The sequence below is a fragment of the Fundulus heteroclitus genome, chromosome 12 (genome assembly GCF_011125445.2).
Source record: "Fundulus heteroclitus isolate FHET01 chromosome 12, MU-UCD_Fhet_4.1, whole genome shotgun sequence".
NCBI classification, from domain to species: domain Eukaryota; kingdom Metazoa; phylum Chordata; class Actinopteri; order Cyprinodontiformes; family Fundulidae; genus Fundulus; species Fundulus heteroclitus.
Genome location: NC_046372.1, coordinates 33,994,083 through 34,011,320, shown reverse-complemented (window position 1 = coordinate 34,011,320; position 17,238 = coordinate 33,994,083). Strand labels below are relative to the sequence as shown.

At 40.8% G+C, this 17,238-nt stretch overlaps 1 protein-coding gene across 3 annotated transcripts in view; it reads left to right on the top strand.

The window, feature by feature from the left end:
* The window catches only part of LOC105939218 (tetratricopeptide repeat protein 28), a 306,671-nt gene that overhangs the window by 193,223 nt on the left and 96,210 nt on the right, over positions 1 to 17,238 (top strand). For all 3 annotated transcript variants that reach the window (XM_021307932.2, XM_021307931.2, XM_036144490.1), the window contains 2 exons: positions 3,444 to 3,716; positions 8,624 to 8,754. In XM_021307932.2, coding sequence (XP_021163607.2) covers positions 3,444 to 3,716; positions 8,624 to 8,754 — 404 coding nt within the window. The remainder of the gene's footprint in view (positions 1 to 3,443; positions 3,717 to 8,623; positions 8,755 to 17,238) is intronic.

The window sequence follows — 17,238 nt, the reverse complement described above, 5'->3', positions numbered from 1 at the left end:
GGGACCAACACAATGTATCACAATGTTTTAGGCAATCAATGATTTTTAAACTTTTTTTTTTGAGGTTTTTACAGCACTAGTGGCTCGTTTTTTGTACAGTGGGCTGACAGGAAAACGAATAGAAGAGAGGTGGAGAGACGTGCGGCTAAGGACCACAGGTTAGAGTCGAACCTGGATCGGCCACAGCGAGGACTGAGGCCTCCGTACATGGGTCGTGCGCGCTAACCACTGCGGCACCGAAGCACACCCTAAACTTTTTTTTTTTAACGTATAAATTATTTCTAAGGTGTAGTGTTTATTTCAGCTCCCCAGGGAAAATACTTGTAAAACCTCCTGTTACTGCCGTTACAACTGCAAGTGTCTCTACCAGCTTTGCATATCCGGTGACTGAAAATGTTGCCCTATTTTCTCCAAAGATTTGGTAAGTCTCAGTCAGATTGGATGGAAAACATCTGTGAACAACAGTTATCAAGTCTTGGGATGGACTATCAGTTGGATTTAGCTCTTTTACTGGTTTAATGTGACATGAATATGCTTTGATCTAAACAATTTTATTGCAGCGCTGCTGTATGTTTAGGGTTGTTGTCCTGCTCGATCTTTTGCCATCTACAGTGGCAAGCAAAAGTATTTACCACCTGGGATTAAATGGATTATTTGAATTTTCACCATTTCATTTAGAGAACATGCCTCCACCTTTCTAGATGTATAATTTATTTTTTATTGTAAACCAAACAACAAATGGAACAAAATAATAGAAAACTTTAATCTCCTCTGACCAGAGCACCTTCCTCCATATATTTGGGGAGTCTCCCACGCACCTTTGGACAAACTCAAATTGAGACTTTTTTTTTTTCAACCATAAGTAATTACTTTTTTTTCTGGCCACTCTTCTGTAAAGAACAGCTCTATGTCGAGAACAAGCAGAACAAATGTCTTGTTTCTTGTGGAGTATGTAGCAGGCTTAATGGTGCTGCCTTTCAGAAGAGTTAGATTTATGCAGACAGATCATATGAAAACTTACGCTTCGTTCACACTGAACGCAAACAAAGTGAATTTTTCACGTTGATCCCCCCGCCGTTGGTCGCTAAACATTTCGGCTCACTCTCACAAACATCGCAGCAAAATTTCCTCCCAGCTCGCTTCACCACGTCATCAAATAGGAGGGCCGTCCATCCTCCTGACTGTTCAACTCACCTTGGTGGACATGGATTTTACCGAGCGAGTCACGCTGTTGTATGTAATGTGCAAAGCCGAAAAACGGCCTTAGGATCCCTGGATCCACCAGATCCTCCAAAGATGCACACAGTTCAGGGTGTGCCACCACCTTTAGTCGCGTTTGGATAACGGCTGCTTCCAGCGGCAGCTCTGTCTGTCCAGGACCCAGTGTGAAGACCTGCTGCCCCGTGTTGGGGGACCGATCACCATCTGGGACATGACCTAAAGGCATCTTCGGTCACTAAATCAATCATTGCTCAACAAAAGTATAGCCTACTTGTACTGTCCAAATATGTTACCTATAAAAAACATTTTCTCGCTTAAATAAATGGATGAGGAGGACAGAAAAGTTCAGATTGTTGAACTTGATCGATATTTTGCTTTGCTTTATAGACGCTTGTCCACCACACCTATTTGCAGTTTCGCTTCACTCTATTCACCCGATTCATGCCATTCGCATCACTCACACCACGGCGTTCGCATCGCGGTCCGGTAATTCGCTTCTGAATGCGTCTTTATGTAGGGATCACATGTAAATCACTCGCTCCAGTTGCCTTTGTTAGCGTCTGGCGTGAATGTACCTTTAGACTTCACACAGGCGGACTTCATTTCACTAATGATGTGACTTTTGTGATCGTCTGACCAGCTTTCCTGTCCCTTCTTGAGAAACGCGTCCCATCAGCCTGGTGCTGCCGCAGTAAATGTGTTTAGTGTGATATTCAGTGTTGCGTTTTGTATATAGGCCAAATAGTTTAATTTGGTTTCCAAGCACAAAACCTGCAAGTTGCTGGATTTTATTATTGGTGTAGTCCACAACCAGGAGTAATGATTACTTTTATTCAGCAACGGCTTTCTTCTTGAGGCTCTTCCAGAAAGGTCAGATTCGTTGTTTTGCACAACAGAAATTAATTGGCAACAGATTATCCCACCTAAGATGTGGCATTTTCTCTGATTCATGTACTCCTTGGTCGGCCTATAAATTTAGATAAATAGCCATATCATCAAAGGTTAGCAATTGTGCCGTGTTGTTTCCATCCTCCAGATGATGGGACGTATTAAACCAGGCCTTGTAATACTTTTAAAGCTAGGAGACCTTGGATAGTTGGTTTTGATGTTATAAGCAAACCCAGGTTATAAAGTGCTCCTAAACTTTATCCCTATGCTGTGCTCCTTTGTAATAGTGATAATGATTGTTCACTAATGTTCTCTAGCAAATCTCTGATGCCTTCACAGAACATATTCATTTACCCTGAGATTAAATTACATGCTAATTAAGGGTCTTTGAAAAAATATAGTTTTGTAACTGGATATACGTGTCTTAGTTTTACTTGTGAAACTTTCATAAAACCATTTCTCATTTTAATTCCACATGAAGCAATCTTCTACTTTATGCTGGTCCATCACATAAAGTCCCAATAAACCAGGTTGATGTTTGTGGTTGTTATGTGGCAAAAATGTGAAAAAGTTTATTGGATCTAAATATGTTTTATATATACATTGAAACACACACATACAGGACCGCATGTGCGTAATTAGACACATACTCTTCGTCAGGTCAGGACGTTCGATGTTGCTGTCTGCCACAGGGCTTTATAATCTGAAAAAGGCTGTATATCCTGTTCCCATGTGGTCCACCATTGATTTATGTCATTGTGTGATTTTCAGCCTCTTCAGGGGTCACCTTGTACGTCTCCTTTGCTCTGTGTTCGTCCATTACACCTCCACTGCATGCTGGCATGAGCTGTTGTTGTTTTCCCATCGTCCTGTCGTTTTAAGGTTAATACCCTGCTGTCGCTTTGTCAGTCATTCGTCCCGAAAAAGACGGATAAATTGGCATAATCTCATTACGTGGTATGTGAGAACAGTTGCCAGGAATAGTCTAAACATTTGTCATTATATGCAGTGAAAATTGCCTGAGATTACCCAAGTCAAGAAGGAAGAATATAAAAAAAAAGGTTCACACAGTGCATCGAGTTATTGCTAAATTGTCAAGGGCAGCCGTCACTTAGCCAAGGTACAGGCTATGATTATGGAAGCTGGGAAAAGCTGCTATTTAAAGAAAGTAGAATCTGAGTGGAGAAAAATGCCACCTTTAACAGAGTTTACAAATCTGTAACACATTTTGCCACAATCAGCCGAGCGTGTTGTCACTCAGCGTGGCAGCAGAAAGTTTTGTGAGCTCTGGAACAGTTTATCGTCTGTTTCTGATATGTTTTTGCTCTGCGCAGATTCTCTGGAGCCCACCTATCAGCAGCTGCAAAAGATGAAGCTGGACAAAAGTCCCTTTGTGGTGGTGTCTGTGATTGGCCAGGAGCTGCTGACGGCAGGCCACCACACGGCCTCCGTGGTGGTGCTCGAAGCCGCTCTGAAGATAGGGACGTGCAGCCTCAAGCTACGCGGCTCCGTCTTCTCGGCCCTCAGCAGCGCCCACTGGTCCCTGGGCAACACCGAGAAGAGCCTCGGATACATGCAGCAAGACTTGGAGGTGGCCAAGACCTTAGGTAGGTCAGCTGGGAACGGGGCGTTGCATGGGGATTGTTAATGTCACACGCTCCTGTTTTAAACGTCTTTAACAGTCTTCATTGGCCAAGTAATGAAATCTGTACTTGAAAAATGTTTTGAATGCAAAAAAAAGAAAATTGAAAATACATTATTACAGAATAATGGTGGCAAAAATAGCCTGAAGTTGCAGAGTTGCCTCTTTTCACTGAGCATTTACAAATACATAAAAAATATCCATCAGATTGTGAGAGCGCTATCTATAAATAAAAACCCGAGCATCTTTCTCAAATAATACAACATAGGTCACCATTTTTTTATTATTTGTTGCAAACCTGAAAAATATAATGTGCACCATATCAAATATTTATTTTTTCTAAAAGAGCATATGTGTGCAACTTATTATTTATAAAGAAAAAGTCCAGATTAGCTCTTGTTTCAGGTTTCTTCATTGCTTTATTGTAACTATTACATTTTGTAACCCAGGCAACCTTTCTGTTATTTTTTCCTTGTTAATGGGGGGAGAGGTGGTGTTGCGTTGTGTGGGAGAGCGAGCAGGAGATGTTAGATGCTCTGCAGTTCAAAAGGAATTCACAGTTATGTCAAAACAAAGAAAAGGAGTAGAGGGGTAATATTTTAATCTCTCTGTGATTTCTTACCTTATTATTCAATTAATGTGCTTAACGCTTACTTTACAGGGAACAATGTGAAGTCAGTCTTAACCTCAACTGAGGGATTTCCCAAAGGCTTCCAACATTTGCTAATCCAGCATGGTCCGTGACAGATAGTATTGGACTCTCCAGCAGGACAAAATGCAGCAACTTTGCTGTAAGAAGTTCAGCTTTTCTATTATCTGCCCATGTGTAACATCCCCACCATGGCAGCCTGAACCAACATGTGTATTTTCTCCAGAGAAAACACACACGCCTTCTGGAAGTTCCTCACTGGTACCTAACTGGACCCTCTTTATGCAGTAACTTCCACACGAAAAGTGTTGCTGCCACTGTGACCTGGCAGCGCTTAAGTAAGGCGCGTTTACAGACTGGACAACCATCTCGTTTCTAGTTTCCGCGTTGTCGATCAAAATGAAAATTATACGATTCCGGTCAGCTGCAGATTCCCTGGTGCATTTCAGACCCAGATGAGTCTGAAAGTGTTGCCCCTTTTTGATGACACCCTGGAAACCCTGTTTCCATCATGGGAGAAGAAGTGGAGGTGGTTGAGGAACATGAATAGTCCGGTGTTCATCTAGACAACAGACTGGACTGGAGACTCAACAGTGAAGCTGTCTATAAGAAGGGACGGAGCAGACTGTACTTCTTCAGGAAGCTTAGGTCCTTCAAGGTTTGCAGCAAGATGCTGCATATCTTCCATAAGTCTGTTGTTGAGAGCATCATCTCCTCTGCCATCATCTGTTGGGGCAGCAGCATCAGAGCCAGGGACCTAAATAGGCTGAACAACCTGATAAGGAAGGCTGGTTCTGTTCTGGGGACGACTGTGGAACTTCTGTAGATGATAATGCAAAGAAGGATTCTTTATAAAACCAAGAAAATTAAAGAAAATCCTGACCATCCTCTTCATGAGACTGTCTTGGGATAACAGAGTGATCAGTAAGAGGCTTCTTCAAATTCGCTGCTATACAGATCGCTACAAGAGATCATTTCTGCCAGCAGCCATCACTATCTACAATAACTCTTTGAAGAATTTGAATCACTATGAGTTACAACATTTAATTTCCCGTTGGGATCAATAAAGAATATTTAAATTTGAATTTATATCCGTTTATTACACTGGTGTTTACATTGAAATCTTGAAAAATTCACTGTTGCTGCGCATTCTTGTAATTGCTTTCCCTTTTTTTTTTTTTCAACAATCGAGTAATGGGTTTTGATGTAATATATCAAAACAAAACGTTGCATAATATGAACTCAAAATGTCATCACATCTTCTATTATTAAGATTCAAATGCTCATTCTGCATAGCTTCAACCTCGTGTTATAAACTGACTCTGTTCTTCAGCATGGAGGAAATCAGTGCTGCATACATTTCCTAAGAGATGTTCTGTCACTCTTCAAAAGAAGCTTTGCAGGATTGTTTCTTTCTAAAACACCCCAAAGGTGCTGTAAATTATATATATATATCTATATATATCTATATATAGATATATATATAGATATATAGATATATATATATAGATATAGATATAGATAGATAGATAGATAGATAGATAGATAGATAGATAGATAGATAGATAGATAGATAGATAGATAGATAGATAGATAGATAGATAGATAGATAGATACCCCTGTTAGTACAGACATGGTCAGCTCCAACCTTTGCTGTCATTATTTTGCAATCATGGGTAGGTACCTACTAGATATGCTAGACTCAAGGTGAAGAGACCAAAGTAGTCTTGATGTTATCTGACAAAAGAGTGAACTTTCAATAGTCATTAGTCTCTTTTCATTGGTCTTTGGCAATGCTGAAATGCATGCCAAAAACAAAGATTTTATTTCTTGGATGTCCTCCATAAGCACTGATATACTGTAGTACAGAGTCATTTAGTGTTGCAGAAGGACTGATTTTTACTGGTAAATTCGCTGTAAAGTCAAATCTCGTTGCTTGTCTTTTTTCAGAGCAAGTTTACACAAATAGTACACTATGTTTGTTATTTTAGTAATGAACAAACTGTGAAATGCTTGTTCTGTGCATCCTGGCTATATTTATGTGGTTACAGTGTTCAGCATCCTTTTTTGTCTTCAAAAATAGCTACAGTATTCAGTGATTAAAGTTATAGAACTTGTTTGAAACAGATTTCAGATGAATTTCCTTTTTATGTGATAAATACTATTTAAAACAGTACTCTTTTTTTGTGTGGCTAATATCAAACGTCCAACTAGAGATGTCCAATATCTGGATTGGATATCGGCTCCAATATTGACTAATTAGATGGATCGGATATCGGATGAATCGCGCTGATCCAGCTTTCTGATCCAGCTTTCTGATCCAGTCATTTCTTTTGTCAATAATATCATACATACAATTACATCGATCTAGTCGCTTCAATTCTATGTTAGCACCGCTGGTTACGTCATCATGCAGAGCACGCACAGAAGCTAGTCATGAGCAAACATGGAGCAAGCACTGAACGGGGCTAAGTCTACTATTTGGAAACATTTCAGACTTGATACGCCATGCAATATCTGCAATGTGAGAATTGCGAAGGATGGTGATAAAGTTGGTTAAATTCAACACCACAATTTAAACAAGCACCTCCAAAAGCACCATGTTAAAAAGAGCATGCAGACCTCTTTTAACAATGTTTCTGTCAAGCCTGATGGCTTCACTCACACGGCAAGGTATACGGTTCATTCATTCAATTGTAGTATCGAATCAGTATATTATTGAGTTGATACTTTAAACAGTCTTTAGCGTCATACGTTAAGAAATGGTAGAAACACCAGTCTCTCTGCGTGTAGTCTAGAAAATTCACAGTGTCTAACCATAACTCTGAGTTTTTGAAATGGCTGGCAGCATTTCCAAATCCAACATGTTTCGTGACAAAGGTCGAAAATACAGTTTTGTTTAAAATAGCTTTTTGCATGTTTTTTCATTCCAACTTAGTGAAAAATAGTTAACTCTCAATCTTCTTGACATAGTAACCCCACTCCCACACTGAAGATTGTTGTTGTCAGATCCTTCGCCCATTTCTGACAATGAGTGATGTTTACATTTAGAATCACTTACCTTACATGGCATGCCTTGATCTGGCAGCTGTTTTATGGAGCTACAGGATGGCAGCAGGTCATTCCTGTCTGTCGGTTGAATTTGTCGGTAAAATATGTGATTCATTTTGAGCTTTGGTTTGGTTTATGACATTGCTGTTGATTACAAAATGGTGTTAGCGAAATGTGAGTAAATAAACTAATTACCAAACAACTACAAATGTTCTACTTTTTGGAAATGGTAGCAAAATGCTATTGCTAACATGTCTTTAGACTTTAGACTTTAGACAGCTTTGTTTGTCATTTTGTATGCACAAAGTGCGTACAGAACGAAATTTCGTTTGCATACAGCTTGAAAAATCACAGTAAATTGCAAATTTAAATTTCAGGATAAAGATGCAGCAGCAATTTATGTAAACAATTGAAATGTAAACAATGTAAACAATGGGGGGGGGGGGGAATGGACAGTGTGCTATTTACAGTATCCAGGAGAGTATTTAAAACCGTGTAATATACGAATGTGGTACAGAGTCCATTTGTGGCTTCAGCTTTAAACTAAAGCTAGCTAAGTTGGAACTTTTTTCTCTAATTTATCTTGACTAATTATTGCATGGTTTTGATTAACTTCCAATACGGTTGTTGTCTTTATCCCATTTAATCATCTTGCTCTAAAATTTAGGATGATCTAAATACTCTTCAAATTAACCGTTTACTGCCTATACTGTCCAGAGTTGGGGGGGACACAGAAGGTTAAGAAGAAAAAAAACGTACAGCACTGGCTGGCTCCACTCCTCTTACCCCCGCACATTTGACACATGAGTGGGCAGAGCAGCTGGAGATAAGAAGCCGGGGTTCTCAGGTGGAGCGCAGAGATTTCAGCTTTTATTTGGCCCTGACTGTGAGGCCTCACTGTCAGGCAGAAATAATAAGGCTTTCCCCTTTTACCCTCCAGAGCTTTAAGATCAACACCGCCAGCTGTCAAAGAAGCTGTTCTGCCGAGGAGAACGCAGAACGGCCACTTTGCCTTTTACGGGTGCGGTGGCAAGCAAGTGGCGTACACGTGGTTCATGACACAGGAGCGCGATATGAAATAAACAGCAGCGGGTCTCTAATTTCATCCAGCAGGTAGTCAAGGTGTCATTTTCTTTTTTTTTCATGTCGTGTCTTTTGTTTTACCTCCTCAGGTGACCAAACTGGGGAATGCCGTGCTCATGGGAATCTGGGCTCTGCATTCTTCTCCAAGGGGAACTATCGTGAAGCATTGACCAACCACCGCAACCAGCTGGTTCTGGCCATGAAGTTAAAGGACAGAGAGGTAAGCAGCGCCCTGAAATAGGTAGAGCAGGCCAACTGTCACCGCGGAGGATAATAAATTGAGGTGGATTTTTTTTTCACCCCCTTTTTTTTCCAAGAGTCTCTTATCATGTTCGAAAGTGCCGGATTGTGCTGTGCCTGGAAAATTCCCCTCGTTCTCCCTAGTTGGAGGACGCGTGAAGGGGAAATATGAAGGACACAGAAATGCTGCTTCTTTTTGTCATTTGAGTGTGGGGGGGGGGGGGGGACGAGGACGAGTGTGAAATTGGTGCAGAGCATCCACAGAGGGGGTGACAGATGAGAAATAAGATAATTCAAGCCACGGATACTGATAATAAAGAGCTTTAGATGCTTTTATTACCGGCGCTAACTGTTAATGCAGATTTTATTCAGATTAATACCTGACTCTGTGGCTTTCAAACAGTCACCGATTTTTGGAATGGAACTCGCAGGAAATAATTTAGTTTGGAGGGAAGGAAATGATTTGGTCAGCCGAATCCACTTTTAATCCTGCGGTGGCCTTTTTTCCTCCGCTCTCTGTCTCTCTGCCCGACCTTTGTGGTCATTGTTGTGGGGGTGACAGGTGCTTGTTCCTACACAATTCCCGTCACACGAGGAGAAGAATGGCCCCCACCCCGTTTCCCCTTCCTTATCCTTCCCACCAGACTGGCAGCCCTGCTTGTTTTTGTTCCTTTATACCGTCAGGCATTTAAACAGTCCAGTCAAGTGCAGCACAATACTACCAGGAGGAAACTTACTGTTGAGGAATGAGGACAGAGGTGTACTTGACGTCTTTTACTTCAGAAGATCAGAAGTGTTACTGTGCGACCCATGACAGACACAGCGCCTTGCAAAGGCATTGGTGGCGCTTGAACCGTGTCACGTTTCATTACATCACTACGTCGTCTTTGATTTATTTTGCTGGGATTCAAAGTGAATGACCGACACAAAGTAGTGCACTGGATGGAAAATGAAAGTTAAACTGAAAACTGTGACGTACATTTATATTTCATCTCGGCGCTTTGAAGACCCGCCTTTCGCAGCAGTTACGGTCAGAGCTGCAGCTGGTTTTGCCGTGTGTCTCCACTTGCTTTACGGTGCTAGACAGTGAACGTTAACCCCATTTTTCTTTGCAAAGTAGCTCGAGTTTATGTTTATGTTTGGAGGAAAAGCGATTTTGAAGATCACTTTTCAGGTTTTGCCACGGATTCACAGTTTCATTTAGATTTGGACTTTGACTTGGACATTCTACTACATGAATATGCTTTATTATACACTATTTTATTATAGTTCTGGCTGTATGTTCAGAGTTGTTGTTCTGCTGGAAGGTGAATTTCGACCATAGTTTCAAGGCCTTTGCAGCCTCTAACAGGTTTTCTTCTTAGACTGCCCTGTGTGGAACTCTATCCGTCTCTCCATTAAGTCTGACCAGCTACTTGGGTCTCTGCTCCTCCAGAGTTACCACGGGCCACTTGGCTGCTTCTCTGATCCCTTTTCTTGTACGGCACTGCAGAGCAATGTCTTGGTAGGTTTGCATTTTTATCACACTTTTTCCCTTTTTTAGATGGAACAACCATTACACCGTTTTCCGAGAAATCTTTACAGCTTCATAACCTAACCCTGTTTTAAACTTTCCCACGACCTTATCCCGAACCTGCCCTCCGTGCTCTTTGGTCATCATGATGATGGCTGTTCACTGATTTTGTCAAACAAACCTCTGAGGCCTCCACAGACCAGCTGCATTTATACTGAGTTTAAATTACACACAGGTGGACTTTAGTTCATTCATTTGGCTTCTGAAGGCATAACTTCACCCGGCCTTCCTTTTTGGGTTTCATAGGGAATCACGGTGAAGTTTGTTGTGCTGAATACAAAGGCACAACACACTTCTCAGATTTTTATCTGTAAAAAAACTTTAACAGCCATGTAAGGATTTCCTTTCACTTTACAATTGTGTACCACTTATTTGTCTATTATATAAAATCCATTAAAATGTACTGAAACTTGTTGCATTGTGAAAATGATATTAACCTAGAATGAGGTCCCAAGGCTATGCAGAGCACTATGTCAAGAGATTAGCCAGTAAAATTCATGATGTTCCGTTTTTTTTGTTTTTTTTGTTGGGGAAACAATAACTTAACCCCTCCACTGCCGACTCTCCCTCTCTTTCTAAGTCAACCGTCCCACTGTGAGTGCAGCACCGTGCCTCGGCCCAGCTGAGGACAATGAACAGCACAACTGGTTGCATCATACACAAAACCTCGTGATTGGCTCCTTACAGCCCACCCTACTTCCTCCCCATCTCTCCTTTCGTTCATCCCAAGGCCCCCTAATCAGAGTCATATGTGTGTCACACCACCTGGTCTCCCTCAGAACACACTGGAGCCTGGTGCTCAGCTCATTATGGCCAGCCGGGTGTTTTTGTGTTTCTGATGTGGACTTTTTTTATCTGGCCTCTCTGAAGCTGAGGTCACTTCCAAAGGGGCCCTGGGACAGGATGTTGTCTTTGCCTGGGTTTCCCATGTGCAGCCTACAGTCCAGGCTTTGAGAAGACACAACAGACTCTTGATTTATGGATGAAAAAGCAAGGGTGCCAGTCTTTTGTGAAATGTATCTTTAATTGTGTTCACTGCAGCAACTAATAACTTTTCTTGAGGCGTTTGTGAAATCTTACAATGATGTGGATGACATGGGAGATCGATCAACACGAGATATAGGTTTGGGTTTTTGACTGAAAGGTTTTAACTGTAGATATAAAGTTTAGTGCATGTAATCTATGAATAACTATGAATATACATCATACAGTTTATATCTATGTGTGTAACTAATCGTTAACAGACACTTTTTTCCCCCCTTCCAATATTTAATTAAAAAAAAAAGCGGTAATTCAACACAGACGTTATCAAGACCTCAGATTATAATTGTATTGCACTTATCAGCTCAATTGGTAACATCTGGGCATGTGGTGACATCATCAAGTAGAAGTCAGAGAAGTCACTGAGGTCAAGTAGCCAGATGATCAGAGGTTTAAATATAAAAAGACTACAGGATGGCTGGGGCACTCAGAGTCCACGTGACAAGGTCCCAATATGTTTTATAGATAAGGTAAAAACTCCAGAACAACTGTTACTGAACAAATCCCTTTTGTTCACAACCTACAAGCAGAAGAAATGGCTTTTTCCAACTATAGTTTGTTTTCCCACTGTAATTTTTGACATTAAATACATGAGGACAGGAAATCTGACTTTTCATGCCTTAACAAGTACAGTGCATTGTTTATACACAAGACAAGCCAAAATATGAAAGATAATAATGCCTTTAATTAGCAAAAAATTTATTTTATTCCCTTTTTCAATTTTTTTTTTCTTTTTTTCAGAATATAGTCTTTTAAAAAGCAAGCATTTTCTTTCACTTAAGCACATTTCTGATAGTATGGGTAAAGTATGAAATTTCAATAGTTTAGTAGAAAATTAACCAATATTCATTGAGACTAATTCAAGTTTTTTTTTAAAGCCCTAAAAAATCAATTTCTTGGTGACTTCTAGATATTTTTTGTGTTTCCCATCAATTCTCTACAAATACGATTTACGCTAAGTCTGGATTAACTTGCTTTTCTGTCTGAAGTCTGGATTTTGACAATCTCTAGTCTACGGTATACTTCACATTGTGCTTGCCTTGTGTCGATCCACCGAGAGAGATACTGATGGTACGACTAATGCCAAGTAATGTAGCAACTGCTATCCTACAAAAAAAACTCCAAGTCCTGAGTAAAGCCGTTTGCTTGTAGTGAAGAATCAAAACGGGGAATGGAGCTGGATATCAAATAAGTTGTTTCTTATAAATTAAGCAGCATTCCAGCGCTTGTTCTGTCCGATCCTGATATGTCTCAAAGTATTTGGGATGATTTCTCTGTTCGTCTGTACTGAGAAGTCACAGGCAAAGTGTTGAGCTTGTTTCTGTTGATGTCCAGCGGACTTTGTGACACCAATGGATTGTTATAACTCTATCTAGGAGACTATGGAGATGAAACACTGAGAGGGGGGAAACAAAAAGAAAGAAAAGCAAACAGAGAAGCAGAACGAACGGTGGAAAGGCTCAAACAGAGAGCGCTCTGTCATCCGCGACTGCGATCCAAACAGGTGAGGTCATGGGCTAGCATGAAGTTAGTGCTTTTCTTTAGGATCGCTGACTTACAGATGCGTCCTTTACGGATTTTCAACAGTCATGCGTGCTGCGGCTTAAACATAAACATGGCCGCTTTTCTTTGTAGGTGCTTGACTTGATCGGGTTTTGTTTTTGTCCCAGTTTGAACACCTGGCTTCATCCAAGGGCCTGCCAGTAACTATATTTACCGAAGCTCTGTCTGTAATTGTGAAACAAAGCTGTGTAACTAGGGCTTTCCTCTGTGTGCTCTCTTACTCCTTCTTCCTATTTGTCTGTGACTTTTTTTTGTCATAATAGTAGGTTTATATAGACGGAGGTTACCCCTAATTTGGGGTGTGAGTATGTAGGTGAAGTTAAGGTGGACTGGCACGAGTTCACGCTGTAATTATGTCGTGTGTGATGGTTAAAAGATTCTCTAGCAATGACTCCTCGACTCCAATTTAAAGAAAAGCTTAACTAGACTCTCCACTTTCCTTTTGTTCCTCCTCAACCGTCTCTTCCTTCCACCGCACATGCTGCAAGGACTTGAATGAAGCCGTACCGATTACTCAGAAATTGACAGAGATGCAGAGATGCAGAGATTCTTTGAAGCATGTTAAGGCGGGCCTGTGGTTCTCTGTTGTGCTCTGCTCTTTGTTTTGTTCTTTAACTTCTATTTGTCGTGGAATATGCATGAATTGAAAATTAAGCATTTAGTCATACACACGGAGATTGTGGTTTTAGTAATTCTAACCACTCTACCCGCATTAATCTGTAAAATGAGATGCTAAAGAGAGATTGAAACGTGAACCTTGTGTTCATTTTGTGTTGTTTTTCTAATTAAAAGGCTGTTTTACAGTGATTATTCATTTATAAAATGAAATGTTGATCATGACTACAAAGCTTTGATAAGAAAAAAATATTTCAAAGCTATTCTTATATCTTTTTATTGTTTTTTTTTTTTAAACTTTGTTTATAAAGAGAAATGTATGTTGACAGAAATCAATACTGATGAATTGGTATTGTCAAAGCATCCAGAGATATGAAATTGGCACAAAATTCTGATCGCTGCATTTTTAGAAATTAGCTTCGATTTTTTTTTTTCCGGATGTTTTTCTTGCTACCATTGTAATAGCTGCGTGGATCCTGCTAGAAAGACGCTAGCGCGATAAGGCCGAGGGCTGAAAGATGAGCGTCTGAACGAGGGGTGAGGTTGGGAGCTAAATGTGGGTGTTCTGATGTCAGGGTCAGGGTTTGTCAGTGTTTGTCAACGCTCTGGCAGAGGAGGGGATCATTAAGGAGTCATTAGTGTGTGGACGTGTGCCTCTGGCGCATCTCTTGGGGGTTACACTGATTGAGGATGGCAGAGGTGGGTGTGCTGGGGTGTTACTTGGCACCCATGTCTCTCTTCTTTAGCCTCCACTGATTTTGTGATTAGAATGAAGGCTTTTCGAGATGATTAGAGGGGCTAATTTAGCTGAAATATCTGGTGGGGTCAGTAAGAGATAGATGTCCAACTAAATTAAAAGAGGCGCATATCTTGCTTAGCGCGCGCTTCATAAGGTCCGGTTGCTTGCGAGTCACTCAGGTGTTGCTTTTACTTTGGCAACCGAACCCGATCTGACCCACACCTGCTTCCTCGCCTCTTCTGGTGCAAGGCTGAGGAGCAGAGCTCGCCTTAGTGCAGCAGCTCCTGCAGCATGTCCATCTCGCTCCGCCTTAATGGCACACAGGCTTTCTTCGGCCCACTGGTTTAGAACTGCTCCACAGCAGCTTGCGGAGCCATGAATCATGAGAGATGGACGGCAGGCGTCAGCCAATGGGCCATGACCAGAACTGGGGAACAACGATTGTGTGTGTGTGTGTGTGTGTGTGTGTGTGTGTGTGTGTGTGTGTGTGTGTGTGTGTGTTTTTCTTGTGAACACACATCTGTGCTCACATATCCCAGCGTCATGTGAATGTGTCACGTCAGTTTAATGTGCATGTTTGTCTTGGAACATTTGCCTGTACAAACACATATTGAGGACATTTTTTTTATTTTTTTCTCGAGGAGGTTGGGTTGTAAAACAGGAGCAATTTAGAATGGCTTTCCACAGATTTTGGCTTGCACAGCTTGCACTTTAATGATGCACTCACTTGTCTTTGTTTATATGTGCGGCAAAATTCAGGGTCGACGAAACAAACATGTCCTCTGTCATTGTACGTGGACAGATGTAAGCGCCGTACAGTCATGTGTGCATTAGCTGCATTGGAGGTGACGCAGCTTTGTGTCTCCCCCAGCAGAGCATTCGGAAGGCTGTCAGAGAGATGAATGGCTGCCGTTATATCGACTACTGCTTTCTGCTGGCTCTTCTCTCTCTCTCTCTCTCCTTCTGCAGCATCCCGTGGACTGTGTCTCTTTACCTCCACCATTCCGCATCACTTTCACTTCTGCCATTTTACCGCCTCCGCGCACTCCATTTCTAATTTGCATTTAATTGTATTTTCATTTTGGTCTTTGAGTACATTTTGCCTTGTCTTCATTTTTATAAAAGGACCATGCCAACTCATTGTATTAGAGTTGCTCTTAGAAAAACAGGCACAACCCATGTTTTGAATAGTTATTACTTTATATTGACTCAAACAAGTAGAATATTGTGGGACTCTTGGATGCCTGATCATGAGCAAGCAGCTCCTGATTCAAGATGTTGCAGCGGATGGCAGTCTCTGAGCTTCACTCTCTAAAATATTTCTATTTCCCTTTTCTGTGTATCTGCACTAAAATGTCTTCATTGACAGTAAAGTGGAATGTTTCACACTGTAAAACATGTCTTAGTAATTTAAAACATGGGAAATGATTACAGAGTTCACATTTGAAGCTACCTGTAGCATCCTGTGTTAGCAATTAATAAGTCTAGCATCACTAACATTTAAAAACAGAAACAAAATGATTATGGAGTGAATTCACATCTGATAACAGTGATTAACGTGGTAAGCATTGCTAACATATCAAAATAACACATTATTAAAGGTAGAGTGGCCGTGTCACTTTTTGAAAAACTGCACATGTGCAAGACCATCCTACCTGCTCTTCTGCTCCTCAGGGGGATCACGTGAAAGAATCTCCCAAATCGACTCTGGTCTTATTTCTTTCTTCTGAGGCCTTCCTCTTCTTTCCATAAACTTGTAAGACAGTTGGCTTTTTGCGACTCTCAGTCATTTTAAAAGTAAACGGTGAGAGCAGCGGAGCTACAGTGAACAGCTAAAACTGAAGCTAACTGGATAGAAAAATGCTAGAGGTACGCGCAGCAAGGAATGTGTACGCACACTAGTGTCAGGTGAGCACGTCACAATGATGTGGGGCAACCAATAGATACGATGATCTGCCTGTAACTTGAAGCCAAACGACGATCATGCACTGTACCTTTAAGGATGTGCATGGTTTTGTAGACACTTGTAAGTATCTTATATTAGGGATTAGCGTTGTTAACACAACAAACTTTTTAACATACAACATCTTATATTAGCAGTTAATATGGGTGCCATTACAAAAAAACAATCTTTGCCAAACCCAAAAAAGCTAAAAAAATAAAATAAAACAAAAAAGAACATGGTCTTCAGTTCTGTGGTAAAAGGGCTTCATCTTCATCCAAAAGGCTTTTTTTTTAGTTTAAAGCAAGAGCGGGAGATGATCCAAGCCTTATAGCTGTATGAGTGCACACTCATGTCATGTCCTGTATGACTGAGAATCTACACCAGCACACAGTCTTCATCCCGGGGAGTGTAGATGCTTACCTCAGCCCTGACATTTCCAAAAAGCTGCCAGTATTTTCACACCTAGCATGTTCTAGACCAGACTGAGGTAGAAAACTAGAAAGAAAATAAACTGGAAACTTTACCGTAAAACAGTCAGCCTTCTTGTTACCTGCATTAAGTCGGTATTTAGGGCTGATCAAGCTGAATAACCAACCAATTTTCCTGTGCATCTTTAACTATACACTGCAGCATCTTGTCTATATTTTCCTGTTCCCTGGGAAATAACGTAATTTATTTGGAATATTACTCCCAATCTTTCATTTTTCTAATTTGTTACCCAAATGAATAGCACTATAGCGGGTTAAATTAGACAAATAGGACGCATGGCAAGGTTACTTGGGATTCCTTTCCTTTCTGATTTGTTGTGATGTTCTATATGATTATAAATGTCAACCAGTGCAGATTTAGATAGTGCTCATCAAAGGACTGTGCTTCTTTGAGGTTTTCATTGCACCACAGGGCAATCCTAATCACTATGAATATCAAATGTTCATTCATTAATCTTGGCAGAAGGATTTGATGTCAAATGGAAAGAAGTTTGAAGACA